We start from the raw sequence: 25,052 nt of genomic DNA, 5'->3' as shown, positions 1-25,052 counted from the left end.
TTTAGTATACCAAGGTATGTCTACGTGCATTAACTTTTAATGTTTTCTTTAGAGTTTGAAGGTCAGTTTGAGCGACATACTTAAACGACCGAACGATTCTGGCTACGGTGTAGCAGGGGTATAAATGACGGCTTGCGGTACACACGCGCATTCGACGCTCGAATCTTTTTCCGCATTGTCAACCGAGTGGCTCTCAGTGCTCGGAAGAGGAAAACGAACACAAGCGCGTCCAGCGGCTTCAGTCTCAATTATACTGCCCCTTCTAAAGTCCCCTGTAATGGCAGTAGCGCGCATTCTACTTATTTCCACCGTTTCCGCGTTTCTATTTTCCTGTTGTTAGTGCGATGTAGTGTTTCTGTGCAGTACGTGCTTTCTTTGCTTATGTGTGCGCGTTCTTGTGTTTAAGTGAACTGCGCGTACGGAAGGACACGCAAATCCAGGTGCAGCTGTTTCGCGGATTGAGGTTTGTCGCAGCTCCACCTGCGTGGGGTGAATAACCTGGCTAGATAATGACTTCTAAATTATGTAACCTGGGAGACAGGCTGTGCAATTGCGGCTTTGTTACGTGAGCCATGCTGTGTTCAGAATGCATATGTTATCATAAAGGTCGCCTTGCCCGTTATATATCTTGTCAGTGTAAAACAGGCTTCATAGGAGCGTTATTTGCACTATCACTACGTGCACTACCTGAAGCCAGTTTCGATGAAGTCGATGAACTTCAGTGATTGTATCAACGCACGAACAAGCTGCATTTGCATGTTCTGGTCTTCTTTCAAGTGATTGTGTTTGAACTAGTGCAGGTGTTACGCGATCGTGCCAGGTTAGTTCATATATATTCATGACTACTTTTAGGCACTTGCAACACATAGGACGTGCATTCGGTATCCCCCAGTTTTCGGTCGCAAAACTCCCTCTTCTCATTCAGATGTTTATACAATTTTGTTCGGTGAAACGCTGCATGAATGACGCCCTTTTGTAACAAAGGAAGCGACGGTATCCCACCTTATATGACAACCCTGCCGGTAGTTATTGTGTTTCATAGTTCATTTGTGATTTATTGACTCATGAGCAGGTTTGCGAACTATACTGCTACTTTGTATTCCGTATATCATAGAGTTTCCTAGTATACACTAGAGGGAACTCTGGCGCTAGTGTCTATGGGAGCGGGAACGCAAGGCACTTCGGCGGGCATGGAAATGATGGGTAGTACACACATTTGTCTAAACTTCGTACTTCTGGCTTGTTTTTGGCTCCTTGTGTGCTCGTGTGGCTTGAAGCTGTTTTCTCACGAAACAAATATCAGCAAATGTTCAGCGGCTGCGCTTCACCACCCTATCCTTTTAGACTTACCTTTCCAAATTGGGTCACGAAGATCCAAAGGGTTGAATCTTTCTTTGAAAACCAAACCGAAACACAGTAATAAACAAAGCCGCAAGTACGAGTCGCCGCTCGCAATTGCGGTACGAAGACTAGGTAAATGTGTGTACTACCCATCATTCCCATGGTCGCTGGACGATCGCAGCGCCAGAGTCCCCTCTCGTTAATTTTAGGAAACTTTGTGCCGTATATAACCCCATTTTCAATGTCAAGCGTAAAACTAAAATGCATGCATACGTGACAAGTCTACGTCTTTCTGTGGGCTGTAGTATATTTGTTTGATTTGCATAAGTGTGTTCACGTTTCACGCAGCAGTTTCATGTAGCGCTGCATGAGTGCGCGTCGTACGCCTGCTATGGACCCGCATGTCCACATATTAGTGACGGTTGCAGCCAAGATAAGTGACATACGATATCTCACCAGCAATATAAAACGGAGAGAAAAAGGAAGTTTGTAATGAAGTGGCCCATGTTGTCATTAACGTTTAATGTCACTTTCATGCACCCCACTGACTTATTTAAGCGATGAATAGCACTCAAGCCTGCGCATGCCACATGTATATATCATATAAAAGCTAATATTGGGAATCTTACGGCCGCACAAAATCACTTGTCGTAATTGAGAGTGGTCGCTATTCAAAAATAACAGTTGAAGCTTATTTGCTTATTGATCAATAAAGAGCTGTTCCCTTATTATTATTTTTTTCGCACTTGTGTTTAGCCTACAGGAAGTTTTAAAACAAGCGAATTGTAGTGCAGGAACAGTCGAGGGCTCTCCTCAGTAAGCGTGAATAACATCAAAGTGACCAGCACATCGAATGGTAGCAAGCCCAAACTTTGTTTTACATCGTGCCAATGCTACAAAAAATTTCACAGCCAGCTCCACGCCTGTGAAATCTGAATAAGAAGGGGAGCTTGCGCGCCACCACCTGGCGGACGCATATAAAACGTTTTCTTCGTTCTTTTTTGTTTTTATATATTCTTCTTGTTGTTATTTTATCTTTCCTGTATCTCTCAATCTTTCTGTTTCTATATTGCCTTATCTCGTCCCTCTACCTTCACATAACTCATCGTTCTCTTTCCCATCCCTTGCTGGCTACACTGTACATGCATATGCTATGTATGGCTTGCCCTATCACCTCCTTTATTTCCCCCTCCTCCCTTTCACTTGCGTTTCCCATCATCTTGCTAAACTATACTATTTGATGTTATCTCATGTTTTACCATCTCCTCTACTCATTTCCTACTTCCTCACCTTAACATCACTTTTCATCACCCTCACTACTCTTTCCCGCCTTCTGCTATGCATGGCTATGCTATGCTCGGGGCTGCTTGGCACATACCCGCTTTCTGTTGCGCAAGCTCGCGGAGTTTTCTGGCCACGACACCGACTTCACTTCGAACTTAAAGAGCTCTGCTGTTAAAAGAGAAAACATAACAGTCGACCTTCAAGATGGCATGCGCGCTAAGCCGACATGTTGTCGAAAGGCTGAAGCGCCGGCCATTTGGGCGTTCATTCTGCCTAGCCTGACGCTGTGCTGCTATGCGGGCATTCGTTCATTTCCTCCATCATTCTGCATTGTATACACGCAACAAGAAGCAATGTAGCATTATTTCTTTTGCGACAGAAGCACTACGCCCACATGGGGCAAGTGTATGGCAAATCATTACGTTAGTGCAACGAGACGTCGTTAGTCACAACCATCAAGCGAACACGTGTTTGCAATTTTTCCAGGTTGGTGACTAGAAATAACAAAGGCTAAAGGAAGTAGGTCCTTCAGGTTTCGGAGCCACCCGGGAACGAGGAAGACGGCACCAAATCATTATTGTGTGTTGGACTTCAAATTTAAGCTGATATGAACAAGGGGCGCCGATTAAATTACTTCAAAATTGCTATCAGACGTGATTTACGGATCCGTGCAACGTAGCTTTAGGACTCCAATGTGGCTTCGTAGCAGCTATGTACGCCGGCGCCAATAAGAAGACGGTTATAAAAAGGCAAACATGTAGAGCACTGGATATGACGTAGGAAGGACAATCGTTTTCCTTATTGTTTTGTCGTATTCTATTAAGCCGTACACAAAGTGTGGTTGATTACATTACTGAGATACACATGAACCCTGCCGTTAAAGCCTTGAATGTGTACATTCAGTCGATCGAATACTGATCAACCATCGGCCCACACTTATTTGTCATGGGCTTCAGATGTCAGCTGCTCCCATAATTCGAAGTATATCAGAAACACACTCTCGTGGCACCTTCTGCAGATGTCTGTGATCCTGTGGCTTCCGGAGGCCAGCCGACAGAGTCTGTGTACATGACCAACTATATGAAGCGGGATGGAGTCTAATTTTCTATGCAATCCCACTAGACTCAGTTGTGTGAACTATAGGTTATGTTAACCATTTCGTTCAAACGCTAGTCAAATACTTTGATCTAACCAACAGAGCAATCCACAATCTTTTCCACGAGCGGGTTGAATAGCGGAGCACTCACGCGCCATGCACACGAATGGGTGTCTGTACTTAGAGCGTATATGCTCTGAAAAAAAAAAAGCACTGCGTTAATATATATATATATATATATATACCTAAGGGCTCATTTTTTCCGTGTTTTGACACAATATTAATGAGATCTAACAGACAATAATGCCAAGGAATGTATAGGGTAAGGTATTCGAACCAATTGTAATGTAAATGTGAAGAAAGAAAAGTGGGTGAAAAGATGACTTGCCGTGAGCAGGAACCGAACCTGCGACCTTCCCATAACGCGTTCGATGCTCTACCACTGAGTTATCATGGCGGCTATCCCCCCAGCCACTTTATTGGGTTTATATATGAATTTAAACGTGGGAGTGTCAGTCAGCGCCACCTGTAGCCATGGCGGCGAGTGTGGCACACTCTTTATGAGCCTGTTTGGCGTCACGTAGCACGTGAACTTATTACGAGCTGGCAGCTGACCAATAATTGATTTGTGGGGTTTAACGTCCCAAAACCACCATATGATTATGAGAGACGCCGTAGTGGAGGGCTCCGGAAATTGACTACCTGGGGTTCTTTAACGTGCACCCAAATCTGAGCACATGGGCCTACAACATTTCCGCCTCCATCGGAAATGCAGCCGCCGCAGCCGGGATTCGAACCCGCGACCTGCGGGTCAGCAGCCGAGTACCTTGGCCCCTAGACCACCACGGCGGGGTGAGCTGACCAATAGTTCCTCGTATACTACCCAACGGCACTAAGTCTGCCAGTACGAAACCCTCGTTAATGAATAAGGGAAAGAAGTGTATACCTTAGGGCTCGGTTTTACCGTGTTTTGAGACAATATTAATGAGATCTAAGATAGAATAATGCCAAGAAATGTATATGGGAAGTTATTAGAACCAATGTATTGTAAATAAGAAAAAAAAGAAACGTGGGTGAAAAAATGACTTGCTGTGAGCAGGAATGTATGTATATATATATATATATATATATATATATATATATATATATATATATATATATATATATATATATATATATATATATATATATATATATATTTGCCACGTGCCATGTAATGTCGTACAGTGACTGGCCGCGTACACAGTCGCAAAGAATGGATGCGAATCTCATTACGCGACCTAACTGACGCCGCTGCAATTGTCGAGTCACGGTGCACGTGAGTCAGGTGACGCTGAGCTCTGAGCCGTGACCGTGTTTGTATCTCGCTATAGCTGTGCATAACAATAGCTCCTCGCACCGAGATACGACGGGGCTTTCACGCAGGTTCACTCGCATCCTTTGGACTCGTGACGCTAGCGTACAATTACCTGGGACTCAAGCTGGGAACTTCACATGAGGCGGGTACTAGAACATGATTTGTAATGCGACAGCATCGCAGATTCACTCGAGTGACGTAGCTGTGTTATGAAACTATGTGTGCAGACAAGACAATCGTTTAGCCAACACCGTAACACTACTGCGAGTTCTCGTGGTAATACACACACACACACACACACACACACACGCGCGCGCGCGCACATACACGCACATACAGACACACACATACATACACATACACACATTATATATATATATATATATATATATATATATATATATATATATATATATATATATATATATATATATATCCTCTAGCCCCCCTCCCCTAATTTCCGTTTCCGCCTATTATGTATGACCTAAGTGTGAACGTATTGTAAACGTCAATAATAGTGTGACCCATCATCGACGCTTCGGTCTATTACGTCGAGATGACAGAGAGTTTTGGAGGTCGGTGAGGCATGTAAGTCATTCTCCTTGAAGAAAACGCTATTGTACTAGCGGAAAAGACACACTCTGCTACAATGAGGTTCCCTTGCTTCTCATTACGCCGATGCCCCAAAACAAAGCTCTGTTTCCGGAGCAACACTGAGCACAGTTTGTGATCTTACATCGCTGGCTTAACGGCACTCATTGACTGCCCCTTGAGCACGAGCTCTCATGTTCCATTCTCGCACCTTTGACACTTTGAAGGCACTGGTATGAAAAAAAAAAAAAAACTCCCTCCTAGTATATAATTAGCCATAGAATTACGTGCTGGACGAACACCGCGTTTATACGAAATAATTGTTCAAAGAAAAGCTTGATGTTTGCCTCGGCTTCGTCAATTGTTTGTAACGTACAAATATCGCCCTTTAAAGTGAAAGTTTTTTTTTTTTAACACATACGGACAATCACGTTCGTGTAACCGATACATACAGAAGATAATAGATTCCGTTGCACATTCGTTATACTAGACTTTTCATTGACTACTATCGGCAACGGTATATTTTTTTTCGGGGGGGGGGGGGGGGGGTCTTGAGAAATTCGGAAGCTTCGTTGTTACGATCCTGATCATAAAGTACCAACTAGCCCAATCTGCCACCCTTCTTCCTAAGAAGCCACGATCATCGCGGACAGGGACATGATAGTTGTTGTTTGTTTTTTTTTTCAGCGTTGTCATGAACACTCGTTATTGTATCTGCCGCTATTTAGTAGAATCATAGGAGCGTGCAGTGCTGCCCTCAAGGAGGGAGGTGCTCAAGTGAACCTCTCCCTCTGGTCGATTTCGAAAGAAAAAAAACTGCACAGTAACAAAACACGACTTTTCAGCCAACTTTAGTTTTTTTTTTACTTTGTAATTTTACGGTCGGACATCCGCCAAGTATTTTACCTTTAAAACTTGGCAGTGACAGCAAAAACAAAAACGAAGCGATCACAGCCTTCCCACAACCAAATGTTTTCGACAGTTATTTGTTGCCTTTGGTTTCCGGGTTTTCGTGTGCAAATGGGGGGGGGGGGGTAAGCAGTTAATCTGAATGCAACATTATAGTGATCCGCGACTCCGCCGTTATCGTGGAAAAGATGCATGACCAAACGCCGTCGGCTTTTGAACTTGAGTTGGACAGGTCACACTGAGTAAACGTAGACTTCGCGCCCCTTCTCAAACGATTTGGAGGAGGGGGAGTGGGCACCTTTCCTCCCTCGTTCTCATGCCTTTGCGGAAAAGTGTCCTCGTGCCATTAACATCAGCAAAGCTCGCTCGCCCAGAGGTCGTTGAGTATTCGTCGCCTACGCGCGGACTACAGGAGTGGCGAAGGAAAGCTCGGGCCAAGGTCACTGCTGTCTCGCTCAGTCGACCTTTTGCATCAACGTTGACAGACCTTAGGCGTGGGCTTCAGGTACATCACACACGCTTAAGTGAACGTTTTGAAAACGAGGACATGAACCACTGAATTGCTAGAAAAGCATGTTTTGAAACTGGCAACAACTTCCGTGTATTAAGGCGCCGTTCCAACCTTTTTTATTCTACAGTGTGTACAGCAGATATTAAGGCGACAAAGAATAAGCAAGCAAAGCAAAATAACATACTAATGAACAGCAAGCACACTCGTAGCTAGGAGATTAAGGGCCATTCAAAATCCGCTTTCGCTGTGTGTAGTTGCGATGTTGAACTGCCAACCACAGCTATAAAAAAGAAAGACACGAGTTAGCTGTTGAGCTGTTTATTTTATTCACCATGCGTTAGTCTTTTAAATGCTTGCTGTACCCGACCTCAGATATCTTAGTCGTCCGAACCTTAAGGATGCCGCGAGAACAAAACGACGACACTGAGACAAGAAGGACACGAAGGACACCGTGTCTGTGTGTCGTCGTTTTGTTCTCGCGCTATAAATATCGTCATGCCATACCAACTAGCCCAAGCTGTTACACTTAAGGATGTCGAACGCACCGCTTACCGCATCATTGCCGCTGCACTTACGCTCTTTAACGCCTTACATTTCATATGATGTATACAAGTCGACCTGACACAGTGCACCGCTGCTAAGGCTGTGAGCCAGAACAACGCCATAAGAAATGATAAGGCGCCACAATGGAAGCATAAACAAAGTCCCTCGTTTCCAAATTTCAGTCATGGGGCTTCAAGTGCCACCGGCAGTACAATCAAGTGCTATGCCCGGACACAATATGGTGAAGGAAACAGCCTTTCAAGACGTACCCTTTGGTGATACCAGAATAGACGCCACCTACTGATCTCATCTGCCTGCCCCTACTGGACCCCTTGATTGTCTATCCCTCCTCTCGCCTCTTAACGGGCTCCGACAGCCGCATTCACTTCCTCCTGCCGGCATCTGTGTATAACCGCCCCGCATTCACCCCCTGAGGTTCAGTCCTCCTCTGTTCCGACAGGGCATTTTGGCGGAGCAACCCCCCCTCCCGCTGTTCAGCCGCTGCTTTCCATCCCCGCCTCTTCCCCGGTGCTCGTGATGTCCTCCCCCTCTAGGCGACGGTCTTCTCGGGAGAGGAGGAACACGACGGTGTGCACCGTGAGCCCCTTTCCAGGCGCGCACCGTCGGCCCGACCGCTGCCGCGGTTCCTCCGTCCGCTCCTTCGGCGAGCGACCGACCCATTTTCCAAACTGCCGCCGTCACTGCCAAGTGGTACGTTCAGCCGTGGCCCGCTGAACGAGACAACCCAGTTCCCGAGAGCGACTCTCTCCCGCCTCCTCCTCCTCCTCCCGCTCGCTGGCTGCCGAAAAGTTGGGCCCATTCGGTCCCCGGCCGCACCATGGCCGGCCAAGTGCCTTCTTCTTTCCCGTGGTGCACACCCGTCGATATGCGGTTTCTTCAGCCGATATGACAGGAGCTGCCACGCGTGTGTCGGTGTTCGGCCTGCGTTCGTACTCGTCCGGGGATAACCATCTGAGTGCCATACAACTACTCGCATCAGTGCGTGCTTTGGTCGTCGTGTGCGAAGACGAGTAGTTCAAAATCGTGGGCACCGGTCAACGGGAAGTGTCTTCTGCTTGGATCTTTCCTGTAGGGGCCAGTGCTGACCGAACGGTGAGGAGGCCATTGCATGCATTCCTGCGCGGGCAAACACGCCACACGTTTCGTGTGAGCTGTAACGAACGCCACGAGTACGGTGGTGAGGAAGTTTCAGGGTCTTCAAATAGATTTTATGTACTGAGCACATTCGAGAGCCCTGACAGAAGCGAATGCCGGGGGAGGAATGACCGTACTCTTTGCACTAAATTGTTTCATTGACTCATTGCAGTGCTGTCCCTTGACAAACCCGTCAACGTGGTTGAGGGAAACTGTCCCTTTATCGTGTGTAGTTTACACGCACGTCTTCAATAGCTTTAGAAAGAGAAGTTATGACGACAAACCACCTTGAGCTGGTTCTTCGCACAACGCTATTTTCAAAATGTTATAGAAATGATTTTTCACTCCTATAAACAGCCATTACTGACTAGTGTCATGCTCGAGAAACCGTGGCCTGATACAGTTTACCACAGCAGCCGGTCAAGGCCTGCGAACAAATGGCAGGGAATCGCGGCAAGCCGCACTTCTTTCGTCATTTGCAGTTTCCGCGCCGCCCTGTTGCACAAGATGAGCACGGCTCGGCCGACATTAATTCAGTGTTTCCGGCGGTGCATCAATTGGCATTGGCGCCCAGCCGCCGCCTTTCGCGCGACGAGTCGCGGTTCGCGCAGTATACGGTGTCAGAGGTTCGGCATCCGAGGGCAATTGACAACGCATCGAGCGTCGGCGTTGCTTTCCCGTCTCACTGTGCCCCGATGTCCCCGAAACGACGAATGTGGCCGCAGGTACGGAACGGTTGCGTCTTCTCTTTCAAACCTCGGCGCGTAGCTGTCGGGATTGTGGAGCGATCGCTATCTGACTTGACACAAACGACACAAATCGCGCTGCGCTCTCTCTCTCTCTCTTCATGCCCCTCCCCCTGCATTGTTCTTTTTATTTATTATTTATTTGCTTTCTTGCATGAAATTTGTGTAATTATGACTTCGAATATAGGGAACGCTTCGCCCACAAGTTGTAGTTGTGATACGTGCACGGCCAAATCCTTGTATCAACGCTTAGAATTCGTTTGTTGACGAAATAGCTTGCGTAAGGGTCGTATGACGCCGCGAACACAGTGAATTGCTCTCTGCTGGAAAGAAGAAAAAAACTTTGATTGACATTGCCTTTTTTTTAATAGCTTTCGATGCATCGTTGAACGCGACGTCCGCATATCAGACGACTAAGACAAACCAAGCAATCTACTAGTTTGACTGAAAGCACATTACGTCACTACACTTCACGCGCTCATTAAGCAGTGAATACTGCGTATGCAATGTAAGCTTCTTACCAAGCTCCCGTGCTTCTGTCATGTCAGTAACTGTTGAGTGTCGCTTATCGATGGTGAGCGTCTTTCTAAATTCCCCCGGATAATATTTCTTGCGATTTCTCATTTTCTCGCTCACCTGATCTCGATTCACTTCGCCCTCTCCTTTCATTACGAAACTGCCCGTTGCAGTCGGTTGCTCAGGTGGGACAACTGCTTGCGTATATTCAACAAAACTTAGCCAATAGCCCACCTCTTTCTTTTTTGCTCTTTTGTTTGAACAAGACGTTAATCGCTTAATGCCAGATAGAACTGCTGGTGTTCGTTCCAGTTACGAGTATCGTGCTCGGTAGTGCGTTTACCCGCCAAGGGCGCACGGCCTCTGCCATCGCCACTCTTCTCATGCATTCGGGTTGCCGGGTCAGCGAAGAATATCGGTCATCACGTACCGTCGTCCTTTTCCTTGATGGCTCCCGTGTCTTGAGACGCCTTGCGCGATGATCTCCTGCCCTTTTATAGCTTGGCGGGCAGCATTTCGTTGTCCGTATTTGGGCCATCCCGTAAGAATAGCATGCCGGTTGTTGATTTTCGAGGTTTAGTTAAGCTTCACCAGCGCGAAGGTGTTGAGTTCGACGCATCGTGCCCATTTCGGAAGTTCCCTAGCTGCGTGGATGATAATGAATGCAAAATACTTGCGTGGATGGTTTGCAGTGGTTGAAGTGGTTGCATAAGCTTGCACCGGCTAGAAGTGTCGGATTGTTTGAGTGCAACCATTAGTACTGGGGCAAGGAATATGCTCTATGTGAAAACATATACGCGTGCACGCATGACCTTCATAACAACAAGAATATACTTGTCAAACCGTTCCCGTCAACGATATAGCCTATGTTGAAGGCTTTTTCATCTGCTATAAACATGGTCACAGACGTTTGCAGTTTATGAGTAAACAGTAGAATGACCTCATTTTGGTAGGTTTTATCTGTCTTCCCTTGCTAATTAAAGACGCTGTAATTAGACCTCAGCGATCTTTTGCTATTACTTTTTGACTTGCACACGAAGTACAGGTTTCGAAGTAGAAGTGGTGAGGTAAATTAGCGTGGCAGTTACTTCATATGGTTAGTATTTCTTCAGCGCCCCGCCGTGGTGGTCTAGTGGCTAAAGTACTCGGCTGCTGACCCGCAGCTCGCGAATCGAATCCCGGCTGCGGCGGCTGCATTTCCGATGGAGGCGGAAATGTTGTAGGCTCGTGTACTCAGATTTGGGTGGACGTTAAAGAACCCCAGGCGGCCGAACTTTCCGGAGCCCTCCACTACGGCATCTCTCATAATTGTATGGTGGTTTTGGGACGTTAACCCCCACATATCAATCAATCAATCAGTATTTCTTCAGCGACTTCGTGCTCAGTCATGGCCAATAAAACTTTCTTCGCAGTCGCGTTATTCTCACAGTTCTCACACTGCCGTTTTCTATGTGCTTCCCTTTGTGGTTCACAGAGACTATGCTATCATGGTTTTTCTTTGTTTGCTTTTGTTAAGCCGCCCACTCCCGCTTACTCAACAGTGTCCGTGGGGTTATCAGCAACTCCGGCATAACTTCGGCGAGCAGCAATTTTCCATGATGTCTAATCGGTAGCTTCTCTTAGCTCTGTAGATAGCGGGTTTATCTATACACGCACATTCCCCAAGTACTGCACTGTTATCAGAAAAGTAAATGCTAATAACTGTATTTGATGCTCAGCCACGCCCCTAAGGTACCTTCGCCCTATAGTGATGCCTAGAATGAAAGGAATATGGGGCTAGGTAACCTTCTTTGTTTCGCTTCGATTTTGTCATCTATCCTGTCTTTATTCTTTATTCTCTTTTGCAGTTTCTTCTCTGCATTTTTACGTTATTTCTATTCATTTTCATTTTCGTTTCTATTTTCTTCCTCTCTCTGTTTTTAATTCTCGCTTGCTTCCTCTTTCAAATATCCAATGCCGTGTTTTCCTAGTCATACTATAGAAAATCCGTAAACAGTGGTTGTGTCCAGCCGACGTTTTGGCAGACGGACTTGTCTTCCTCAATGATAGAACAGAACTTGAGGAAGACTAGAACAGAGGCTAGAAAATAGCCTTGAGGAAGACAAGTCCGCTTGTCGGAACGCCGGCTCGACGAGATCCCTGTTTAAGAATTTTTCATCTTCCCTTCCTACCGTTTTTTGAACCTGGCCATAGTAGTAATTTCCGCACTTAATGCCATCATCAGAGTTCTCGAGGAACAAGAAGAACACTTTTTTGTAGCGTGAGCGTGTGCTCAATATATGCTATAGGTATTTTTGCCAGCGTAACGCCAAGCGACGACAACAGCATACGACAGCGATGCCCCAAAGTGATCCGCATTTAATACGGTAGTTGAATACAGCAGAATTTATCGTCGTCATCGAAAGCAGCGCCATCATAAATTGCTAAAGGAAGTCAGTCGAAGGGGCCCATACGAAGGCATTGTATTCAATAAATAACTCTATCGCAACCTGAACCGCTCTTGCGCAAGATGTTCCTTCGTCTCGAGAGAACGAGCCGAAGATTTCAGCTGTATGCGTGTACTACAGGAAAGACGAGAGAGAGGCCTTGGCTTTTTTTGGGATTGCTGCGTCCGAGGGGTGACCCTGGAGGAGTGCAACGCTTCCACCAGAGGCACTGCAGCAGAGAAAAGGGGCGATACGGGGGGGGGGGGGGGGTGCGTGCCATTTTGGAGGTGACCACGACCGACACGCACCCACACCACGTGTTGTTCGCTCACGTTACGAGCAAGCGCTTCCGTCTGACAGCGTTATACAGAGGACCATTCCTTCTTTTTTTTTTGTACTTTCTCTTCACGCTTGGACACACTGGCCTTGAAAACCTGCTGTACGTAGGAGTTGCTGCGTTTACCAAGACCACCGATGTTGCACCCTCTTCTCGTTGTTTGACAACTCTTCTGCGTGTAGCTTCTCTCTCACTTGCATTCATTCTAAACTCCTTGCTTCAATTTTTTTTCTTTTACTTATATGTGTCTTAGCATTCTGCTCATTTTAGTTTTTTTCTTATGTTTTAGGGTACAAGAATTTTAGCAGAAACCCTACCCGCGAGTATCTCTGCATCACACAGTTTTCATCGGTCTTATTTATATCTAATCTTGATGTAATCAGGCAGTCACTTTCAGATCAGTTTATTCCACTTTGTCTCAGTTCCATGGAAACAAGCCGAATTACTCTTGTTGCCTCAATGGAAATTTCTCGCAGCATCTATGCGAAGTCAGTAAACTATGGCAGTGTGTGTGTTGTATCGGTTTCAGGTGACCGTTACACCTGATGTGGTTGAGAATAACTTGTTTCGAAGATTGCGTATGAAATATCACTGCTGATTTTTATATAGGCTTGCGCGCATACCATGCTCATTACCTGCCTATAGCGCGTACTGTATCATGACCTTGGTGGCGAACTGGCACCGCAGCTGAAACCAGAATTGTAAAAAGGTTTGGCTCTTGAAGGTGCTGTCCTGCGAGGATGAGAAGCGCCCTAGACGGTTTCTGGTTCTCTTCGATAATCTGCATAAGGCGCTCTCGACATGCTCGGCCGCATCCCTCCGGGTGGCGTCGCGGTCCGAAGCCGCCCGGAGATCAGGTTGATTTCTTTCGGCACTTTCGTACCGCAACATGCAAATTTGTCGAAAGGGAGCTTGTGGCGTGCACCCAAATACACCGTCTCTGTTCCTGTGCATGTTTTCTGGATCACAGCAGCCTGTCCGAGTATACCAGGTCTATAGCGTTTTAGGTGACCCGCTGGATAAAGGAGAACGCCAGAATCAGTTACATCATTTGTCGATATTGCCCAAGATACATAGTTTCCGGCCTCGAACGGTGCGTGTATAATGTTCACGAGAAACGCCATTGCCGAGAAGTGTTTTCGTGGTATAGTCTTTTTAAGTGAATCGAGTCATCCTTTGACCACTTGCCACAACATGTAAAACACCAACACGTGCACACTCGAGGTCTCCCGAGAGGTGAAACAGCTTTTTGTAAAAGCGAAAGAGCGCCCCACCACGGTGGTCTAGTGGCCAAGGTACTCGGCTGCTGACCTGCAGGTCGCGGGCTCGAATCCCGGCTGCGGCGGCTGCATTTCCGATGGAGGCGGAAATGTCGTAGGCCCGTGTGCTCAGATTTGGGTGCACGTTAAAGAACCCCAGGTGGTCGAAATTTCCGGAGCCCTTCACTACGGCGTCTCTCATAATCATATGGTGGTTTCGGGACGGTAAACCCCACATATCAATCAAAAAGCGAAAGAGCGTGACAGCACCGACGAGACAAGAGGCCGAATTGGCAGCATAGGGTCGAATCTTGCAAAAGTACATAGCAAGTGGTATTCGAAATTCTAACAGCGGAATCGCTGAGGACGCGAAAAAAAAAAAACTTAACATGAAATCACGTCTACCCGTCAACGACTGAAACAATGTGCAGGTAATGAGAAATGAATAGGAAAACGTCACAAGCAATCTCGGTGATTTTATCAAAAAAGCAGGTATATTACTCGCTGTACTAAAAAGGCCACGTACATTGATTATAAGCTATCGGTTACAGAGCAAGGCGGTGAGAAGAGCCAGAATAACAGCCGATAAGCAATCCGATAAAATAGCATAATATATATATATATATATATATATATATATATATATATATATATATATATATATATATATATATATATATATATATATATATAGACGTTTACAACCCAAGAATAAATACAAACTCCATCAGCATCCAACACTGTCCCGCCTATATAGAGTATATATATATGCATGGACGTTCCATCCAATCACATTTGCTCATTTCAATGACACCAAGAACTTTTTGCGTGTTGGTGCTCCCGTATTGACACATGTCCGGGCCCCTGGTGTCGAGCCCAACTCTTGAACGTTCTTGTAAATTTCAATATTTCATCAGAGATTACGGCATCACTGCTTAGCCAAAGGTCGTGTTTTATGTAGACACAATGAGCCTGTACTTTCCACGTGCGTTATTATGTTTACATTAACAAAGAAAATTACCTATGGTTCGAATGAAAAAAAAAACAGCCTACAGCCGTAGGCTATGGTTTCTGCTCCTTCCCCCCCCTCCCCTTTGTGCGCGCCGTGCCGAAACATTTGATTTCATGGCATTTAATTGACCATTTGCGGGAAAACCACTGCGCATGAGCAGTAACCGCACAGGTAGCGTTCCTGTACAGGCGTTTTGGTTTTGGTTGGAAAACATCAGCCTGGCGTTCCATCAATATGACCCGTAGTAACGGCGAACACTGCCGTTTTCACGCAAACACCGTACCTCACAGACGGTGCACAAGCCGTCCTCACTGAACCTATAGTTAATCGACAGACATTTCAAGGTTCAACTTCAAGTGTATAACATAATGTTCTTCTTAAAAGAGCAGGCGTAATGAGCCTGGCGAACCGTCGAGGTTACGTGTTAGTTGACGAAGATGTTTTCCAACCAAAAGCGAAGCTTTCCTGTTTACACGACAGGGGGCGCTCACTTTTCCGCAAATGGTCAATTCATACCTACTCCATTCTTAAAGCATTGTCGCCGAAGGCAGAATTTGCAGCACAGCGAAACGCGGCTGGTACGTATAGGCACGCGTTCACCGGTCCAGCTCGGCTTCGGCGGCTCGCGTTGCCTGTTCGGGCGTTGCGTTCACTGTTGCCTCGAATGGGCACCACCAGGCAGCAACGACCGAGACGGCGCTATCTGCTTCCGCCCGACGCACGCTTGGGTTCTTGCACGATCTCGCATGCATGCGGCTTCTTCCGCTTTGCGGCGTTGGTCGTGCATAGCTTTGTCGAGAAACACGTGACCAGTGGGTCGCATCATCGTCGTGATCGTCATCAGCCTGACTATGCGCACTGCAGGCTACAAGGTGAACTAGGTTCTAGTGCACTATACTGCAGGGCAAAGGCCTCGTCCACGTTTCTCGACTTGATCCGGTTCTGTGCTCTCTGCACTCACTTAATCCCGGAAATCTTCCTAATCTCATTAGCCCACCTAACTTTCGGTTCCCCTTCACGCGCTTGCCTTATCTTGGAATCCGGTCTGTTACCCTATACGACCAGCGGTTATCTTGCCTTCGCGCTATACCCACGCCCATTTCTTCATTTTTATTTTGACTAAGATGTCCTAAACGTGCGTTTTTTCACTGACCCACTCCGCTATCTTGCGGTCCCTTAACGTTACGCTGATGATCATAATTTTTGTGGATCTTTACGCGGACGTAGCAATGTAGAGTACTGCTCCGCGCATTCGCAAAAATGTTGTATTGCATGCTTGAGCCTATTTAAACGCTTAACTTCCTTTTCCTCTCTTACTGTGAACAAGAATCCCGTTCTCGGTGCCGCAACATCAATGCATTTTTTCTACCGTAAACAGAAGAGATCGCCTACTCGAGAAATGAGCACACTAACACCAAACATCATTTCTTCTCTCTCTAAGTTATGAAAAAAAAAAAGAAGGAAAGTGCCGCTCGTAATTGTATCCTTAGGATGACACCTCAACAGGTCGGCACATTTATGGGGTAAAGGGAATAAGAGATATAGGAAGGAAAATATAAGAGAGGTGAAAAAAAAAAAAAAAAGGTGTATAGGACACATTCGAACCGTATACCTCTCTCCGTATTACACGAACGACGGGTGTACAGCGGCACTGGGAATCGAACCCAGTGGCTTCCGCCTCACGCTGTGACCACTTGACCGACGCTGTGGCATTTCTGCGTTCCAGTGGGCAGCGAGCAGCACACTAGGGAGAGGGAAGAGACAACGGCCCGCGTGGCTTCCTAGAAACCGGGCTAATGCGCGCGGCGAGGAAGTGAGCGAGGACTTCTTCGCACGCGGAAACGGTTCGTCCTTCGCGTGGGTCTGTGTCGTCGCGCTTTGTATATACTTGCGCGTTTCTGTTAGCGGACGTGAGCTCGCCCACCGCGCGATTTACATCGCGCAGGGTAAACGGCCTCTCCTCACACTGATAATGATAGCTTCGCAGTGAGAAGACCTTGAAATGCGCTCGCTCCAGGCCGAGGAAATCCACGTCGAATCTAATGCGCGGCTGTAGAAGCGGCTTCCACGCAATGCCGGAATGCCGAATAAAGGTCGATGTCCCCTGTAGCGAGTCAGCGACCGCGAAGAAAAAAAAAATAGTTGGTCGTCGTTGTTCTAGTAAACAAACAAATATTGCCCGAGTGTTGAGTCAACGCACCAAAATCACTTGTGACATTTATTATTATTATTATTATTATTATTATTATTATTATTATTATTATTATTATTATTATTATTATTATTACTGCAAGCTTAGCAAAGGAAGGCACAATCAATCCGTAAAAAAAAGTGAACAATTCGCTCCTAAAAATGCTAATTTGAATGGGCTGCCTTTCAGAATTAGTTGGAAATTCCCACTGTGTGTGTGGGAATGTGACTGAAAACGTGCGGAACGCGGAATGTTGGTAAATTGTTCCGTATGCATCCGCGTGTTCACTTATCAAGACGCGTCTTCAAGTAGGCATATTTCCCAACAAATTTACGTTCACGATGTGCCACTCGGTCGGCGTGCGTCTGGTGCTGAGAGATTTAGTACATCTACCGAAGTGCTTATCGTCCTCTGGAAAGCGTCCTTGCATCACTCGTATCTTGCTTCGTCGCAGGTGCCCCAGCCGGAGCAACCGTGGCCCCTCGCTGCGAACAGTTCGAGGTAGAGGCGCCCTCCGAGGAGAGACCATGCTCCAGGGGCCCTTCGAGAAGCGCCAACAAGAAGAGCAGCATGTGTGGCCGGCGCCTGTGTAGGTCGTCTTCGCTCCCCTTGTTTATAAGTCTATACAATGCCGCGTCACGATACGCGGGGCAAGGTTTAGCGAGCTCCGATAAGAAAATGGAAAGAAAAATTGTAGGTGTAACCTTAAGAGACAAGAAGAGAGCAGAGTGGATTAGGGGACAAACGGGGGTTAAGGATATCGTAGTTGAAACAAAGAAGAGGAAATGGACATGGGCCGGGCATGTAGCGCATAGACAGGATAACCGCTGGTCATTAAGGGTTACTAACTGGATTCCCAGAGAAGGGAAGCGGGTTAGGGGGAGACAGAAGGTTAGGTGGGCAGATGATATTAAGAAGTTTGCGGGTATAAATTGGCAGCAGCAAGCACAGGACCGGGTTAACTGGCGGAACATGGGAGAGGCCTTTGTCCTGCAGTAGATGTAGTCAGGCTGATGATGATGATGATAAGAAAATATTCTTTTAGCACAACGTGGATGAATAGAGAGGGGGAGGAAATCGCGAAAGGCAGAGAGGTCGACCAGATAATGTTTATATAGTTTGCGACCCTCCACGTTAGCAGGAGAATGAGGGCGTAAATGAGAGAGATATTGTATTAACGGCACAACGAAGTCATTGATGCTATAGTTTGTTGGTGGTTCAAAGAGGTGGTGGCCAGCACTGCCACCACCTGTTCGGTCCATTTCACTTCTGCGTGTTGCGGCAGTCGTTTGACGACGCGAACGATTCTTGCGCCTCGAGGGAGAAAGCTGGCAGTATTGTCTTCGAAACAGAATTTGTCTCGCATTCCCAAAGATTTTTAAAGAATACTCGGATGCACGAAATTTAAATTGCGCGGTGTATTTGCAAACATAACGAAGATTTACGAAGGACAGCAAGAGTTAAATAGGTTGTGAAAGTCATTAAACTTCAGCACGCATTTCTGTCAGCCATGCGGCAATAAGCATTCGAATTTGTGTCGTACGGCAAACTTCCACTTCTGGAGAAAAGGTGTCAAGCTCTTCATTGTCTGGTAATGCTTATGATCATCTGTTACTATGTATAGAACGTCAATACTCACGAATACAGAACTGCAAGATTTCACGCTCGGTTACAAAGAAGCCTGGGTTCAAATTGAATACACCGGACTACTGCATGGCCAAAGTAACGCAATGAATAGCCCTACACATACACCGACACGGAAACGAAATTCTGCGTCGGTATTTTCATTGTTTGTGTTGATGTTGCGCAATGCTTCCGCTTTGCAGAGCTCGTTGCCGGCACCAGTGCTTCCTCAGCACCGATGCAGTCTTGCTGTGCGTCCTTGTGAAGCTCTCGCGGCAGGGAGTTAATTGTTGTTGACGAAGTAGCCCATCAGCGTCTTCCTGTATTGTGAATTCACGATCGAGAGACGTGTATACAGCGGGCAGATACAACGAAAATATACAGAAACGCGTAGCGGTACAGTTCTTCTGTAGATTTATAAAAACAACTGTACAGTGTTGGTAGACTTTGTTGACAATACATTTCAAAAGCTACATTATATCATTGCATCAGTCTGTAATGTGTTGCCACTATGACGATTCCTAAATGCGGAGTTACAAATCCGCACGCTTCACTTAAAGGGGCCCTGCAACACTTCTTCAAGTAGCCGTGGAATGGATTCACTATAAGAGCTTATTGCCTCACGAATTCACCACCGCAAACATCTTCAGAATTCATCAAGTACGAGCGGAGTTACAAAGATTTGTCACAGGCTGCTATTGCATTCTCTCTCCTTTCATCCTGACCAGAGCTGGAAGCTAAGCAGGGAGAGATACGGCACGGGGAGAGAAAATACGTCACACGCGCCCCGTGACCTTGAAAACGTTCTCTTTCTCTCTCTCTTCGTATACGCGGCTTATCAGTGCGATAGCGCGCACGTGCGGACAAGTCGCGGCTACCCCTGTAACGACCGAGTGCGCTATGCTCAAAGCAGCTAATGGCTGATACAATGGCTTTGACGAGTGATAAGAAAGATAGGAAAGATAGAAACACGGTCACAGGTGAACCGTCCTCGGACTCCTGTGACCGTGTTTCCATCTTTCCTATCTCTCTTATGTCGTCGCTCGCTGTCCTAGCGCATTTCTCTCTATATATACCTTTAATCCTATCCTGTTAATCCCTCCTTACCCTAATTCCTTGTGAGCTACTGTTGAGGTGTCGCACGCTGATGCAGACAGTTACAGGGCTCTCTTTTCTCTTCTTTTCCCTCTTATAACCACAATAAGCTTGTAGCGTCTGTTTTCGAGAGCAGGGAAAGCAATTTTTAGCTGACTTTGAGAAGTGTTAATTCCAGGCCGCGTGCTGGGGCTATATTGCTACGGAGAGGAAGAAAAGGAAGAGGTGCGACTGACAGGCGCGCGACTGGGCCAATCAGCCATTGTGTCTCTTGCCTGTAGTTTTTACTCTGCAAATACATCTCGCTCAGAAGCAACCAACCTCGTAACATATTGGTGAGAGGTGCTGGGTAACCATCAGGCAACGGAGCTCCGCAGCGGACGTCGCATCGCCCTTCCAGCCATGGCCAATGCTCAGCCCTCCGCGTCAACGTCAGCGTCTCCGACGAACATGGCGTCGCAACCGTACGTTTTCACGCCTCTCAAGGATCCCGGTACATTCTGCGGAACCGATGGCGTCGACGTTGACGATTGGCTGGCCATGTTTGAACGAGTGAGTGTGCCGAACAGATGGGATCCCACACTTCAGTTGGCTAATGTGCTGTTCTATTTGAGAGGCACGGCCAAGGTGTGGTATGAGAACAATGAAGAAGAACTCACAAGCTGGGACCAATGCAAAGCAAAGATGCGGGAGGTGTTTGGCAAAACCGCCAGTCGGAAGATCGCCGCCAAAAAGGAATTGGCCTGCCGTGCCCAATCCCCTACGGAGTCATACCTCGCTTACATTCAAGACGTGCTGGCCCTCTGCCGAAAGGCCGAAAGCGACATGACAGAAGGTGACAAGGTGGGACATGTTCTGAAAGGGATTGCCGACGACGCGTTCAATCTCCTGATGTGCAAGGGCTGTTCCACCGTAGACGCGATCATCAAAGAGTGTCGTCAGTTCGAGCAAGTGAAAAGTCGCCGCATTCTACAAACATTCGCTCGACTCCCAAACACCGCTGCAACATCTACTTGCGAGGACCAGTCAACACCACAACGTGCATCGCCGCCGGGAGACCTTACACGCATTGTTCGTCGTGAACTGGAAGCTATGGCGCCCTCGGCGTTCTATTCGCGCAGTACCGATGCCACTCCTGTTACTGTTCCTCTTGTTCAAGCCATCGTGCGCCGGGAGCTTGAAAACATCGGAGTGCATTCCGTGTGCCATGTCACCGCGCCTAGAGTCAGCGAACGCCCTTTCGTGATGCCCTTCTCCGACCGACGGTCTTCTCCACGTACTCGCAACCCGGCTGAGTGGCGAACTGCAGATGACCGCCCTATATGTTTCAACTGCCACCGCGTTGGACATATTGCCCGTTACTGCCGCAACACATGGTCCTCGGCACATCGCGCAACGACCAATATGACCCGTTTCGACGATACCGCCCGCACCTTTCCACCTGCCGAAGAGCCCAATGCCATTGACCATTCTCGGAACACTTGGTACAGCCGCTCGCCTTCACCACGTGGGCACCAGTCTCGATCGCCGCAAACACGTCGCCCATCGTCCCGTTCGCCGCAGCCACGGCGCTTCTCGTCCCCCGTGGCTTCCGGCCGCGTTGTCTCGGAAAACTGAGAAATGCAGCCCCCGGAGGTGGTGCTGCATTGACGACTTCCGCAGCAAATCCTCTTTCCGTTCCCACCAGACGAAGTGTAATAGACGTTAAAGTAGACGGCGAACCTGTACAAGCACTTGTCGACACCGGCGCAAGCATTTCGGTCATGAGTTCAAGCCTACGCACACGTTTAAAGAAAGTTCTGACACCAGCGGCTGCACAAATGCTCCGTGTGGCCGATGGCGGCACGCCGATGGTTCTCGGTCTGTGCACTGCCCGCTTACGTATAAAGGACCACACTACTTCTGTCATTTTAGCCGTGATTGACCACTGCCCTTATGACATTATCCTAGGCCTGGACTTCTTGTCGAATCATTCTGCTCTGATCGATTGTGCTACAGGCGTTCTTCAGCTAGAGTTGCCTCAGATAGTCGCTGACCCCCCCACTGCCCCGCCGCGCCTGTGCTCTCTTCAGGATGTGCGGCTGTCAGCTCAGGCAGCCACCTTCGTCGTTTTGACCGCACAGCCCCAAGTTCCCGATGGTCAATATGTCCTCCTTCCTCTCGCCGACGTCCTCTTGAGCCGCAACATTGCCATTCCCCATACGCTTGTGACTGTTACTGACAATTGTACCTCGCTTCCACTTCTCAATTTCAGCTTGTGCCCTCAAGTGCTTCCTCGTGGCATGTTCTTGGCCAGCGTATCTAATGCTGACGAATTCGAAATAGCAGCGCTCACCACCGAGATTGATTTACTTCAGTCTCCAGTAGCGAACAGCACCTGTTCTCGGCCAGATCGTTTCTCGAAGATGATTGCACCCGACCTCAACCCTGCGCAAGCCAATGACATCCATCGCCTTCTCGCGTCATATACCGACATTTTTTCTTTCGACGACAGACCTCTAGGGCAAACATCCACTGTTCAGCACCGTATAAATACTGGTGACGCCAGTCCTATTCGCCGACGCCCCTATCGTGTCTCCCCCACTGAGCGTAGAGTTATCCAAGCAGAAGTGGACAAAATGCTCAACAAAGGTGTCATAGAACCATCAAGTAGTCCTTGGGCCTCCCCTGTCGTCCTTGTGAAGAAAAAAGATGGTACCTGGCGCTTCTGCGTTGACTATCGCCACCTAAACAAGATCACACGAAAAGACGTGTACCCGCTACCACGCATCGATGACGCGTTGGACTGCCTACACGGGGCTACATACTTCTCGTCTATAGATCTCCGGTCCGGCTACTGGCAGATTTCTGTCGATGAAATGGACCGCGAGAAGACGGCCTTCATTACACCAGATGGTTTATACCAGTTTAAGGTCATGCCTTTTGGACTATGTAACGCCCCTGCCACATTCGAACGAATGATGGACTCTCTCCTGCGTGGTTACAAGTGGTCTACTTGTCTTTGTTACCTAGACGATGTGATAGTCTTTTCATCTACTTTCGATAGCCACCTGACCCGTCTCGCTGCAATTCTCGCAGTCTTCAGAACAGCTGGGCTACAACTCAATTCCAAGAAGTGTCAATTTGGTCACCGTCAGATTGCCATTCTGGGCCATATTGTAAACGCCGATGGTGTCCAACCAGATCCCGAAAAGATCCGCGTCGTCCGTAGCTTTCCAGTGCCCCGTTCTACATCCGACGTCCGTAGCTTCGTCGGCTTATGTTCCTACTTTCGCCGTTTTGTGAAAAACTTCGCTGACGTTGCCCGGCCACTGACAGATTTGCTGAAGAAGGATACCACATTCTCATGGGGCCCTGAGCAGGCTCAAGCGTTCGCCGCTCTCATCGGCTACCTAACTACGCCCCCCATACTTGCCCACTTTAATCCTTCTGCTGCCACAGAGGTTCGCACCGACGCCAGTGGCCACGGTATCGGCGCAGTTCTCGCTCAGCGGCACCACGGTAGACAGTGCGTGATAGCTTACGCCAGTCGCCTGCTTTCTCCCCAGGAGATGAATTATTCCATCACCGAGAGAGAGTGTCTAGCTTTAGTTTGGGCCGTCGCCAAGTTTCGGCCATATTTATATGGTCGCATTTTCACTGTCGTTACGGACCACCACGCCCTCTGTTGGCTGACTTCTCTGAAGGACCCGACTGGACGTCTGGCTCGCTGGGCTCTGAGGCTTCAGGAATTTTCGTTTAGCGTCAGCTACAAGTCTGGCCGTTTGCACAAGGACGCAGACTGTCTTTCTCGATATCCGGTAGATCCTCCTGATCCCGTTGCGCCTGACCTGGAGAGCAGAGTAATGGCGTTTACAGACGTCAGCGATATGCGCATCGAACAACGACGGGATGAGTCATTGCGCACTATCATCGACGCCATCCAGTCTGACAGCCATGACGCTGAATCCCGTATGTTCGTGCTGCATGACGGTATCCTCTACCGCCGCAACGTCACCACTGAAGGCCCTGAGCTTCTGCTTGTCATCCCTCGTCATCTACGGCCTGCCATACTTCAACAACTTCACGACGCACCAACAGCGGGACACCTCGGCGTTTCCCGCACATACGACCGCGTGCGACGTCGATTTTTCTGGCCTGGATTGTACCGCAGCGTACGTCGATATGTCGCCACTTGCGACCTCTGCCAGCGCCGGAAAAGACCTTCTTTGCTGCCAGCTGGATATCTTCACCCAATTGAAGTCCCCTCTGAACCATTTCATCGCGTGGGACTCGACCTTCTTGGCCCTTTTCCGACGACGACACTAGGAAATAAATGGATTGCCGTCGCCACAGATTATGCGACCCGTTACGCGATAACAAAGGCCATGCCAACCAGTTGCGCCACTGACGTCGCGGATTTTCTTCTTCATGACGTCATCTTACACCATGGTGCACCCCGACAGCTGCTTACGGACCGCGGCCGCTCTTTCCTGTCCAAAGTTGTCGATGACCTCCTTCGATCGTGTGCTACAGCCCATAAGCTATCTACCGCCTACCACCCACAAACTAATGGCCTAACTGAACGTCTCAACCGCACGCTCACAGAGATGCTTTCGATGTACGTCTCCGATGATCATCGAGACTGGGATACAACGTTGGCCTATGTGACCTTCGCATATAACTCCTCTCGACATGACACTGCGGGATTCTCGCCTTTTTATCTTTTATATGGTCGCGACCCCATATTGCCATTTGAAACCACCTTGCCTCTCGTGCCATCTCCTTCCGAGTACGCGCGCGAAGCCATTGATCGGGCTCACATGGCTCGTCAAGTTGCCCAGTCTCGCCTCACCAGGTCACAGGATATGCAAAAAGCCCGCTACGACCACCGGCATCGAAATATAACGTTTGCCCCAGGTGACCACGTGCTCCTCTGGTCACCGTGTCGCCGTGTAGGTCTCTCCGAAAAACTTTTGTCCCGATACGCCGGACCCTACCTAGTCTTACGTCAACTTAGCGACGTAACCTACGAGATAGCGCCATTGCACTCCAATACGTCACCAAGTTCGTCACTAGTT

General features: G+C 47.9%; 1 protein-coding gene across 2 annotated transcripts in view; it reads left to right on the top strand.

The window, feature by feature from the left end:
• LOC119180169 (scavenger receptor class B member 1) overlaps window positions 1-25,052 on the top strand; it is a 63,513-nt gene that overhangs the window by 25,741 nt on the left and 12,720 nt on the right. For both annotated transcript variants that reach the window (XM_037431314.2, XM_075882168.1), the window contains exon 2: window positions 17,729-17,863. In XM_037431314.2, the coding sequence (XP_037287211.2) occupies window positions 17,845-17,863 (19 nt within the window). In that variant the 5' untranslated portion in view covers window positions 17,729-17,844. The remainder of the gene's footprint in view (window positions 1-17,728; window positions 17,864-25,052) is intronic.

Source organism: Rhipicephalus microplus, chromosome 2, assembly GCF_043290135.1.
Source record: "Rhipicephalus microplus isolate Deutch F79 chromosome 2, USDA_Rmic, whole genome shotgun sequence".
Taxonomy (NCBI): Eukaryota; Metazoa; Arthropoda; class Arachnida; order Ixodida; family Ixodidae; genus Rhipicephalus; species Rhipicephalus microplus.
The sequence above is the reverse complement of the archived record's forward strand: the minus strand, read 5'-3'. Positions and strand labels throughout refer to the sequence as shown.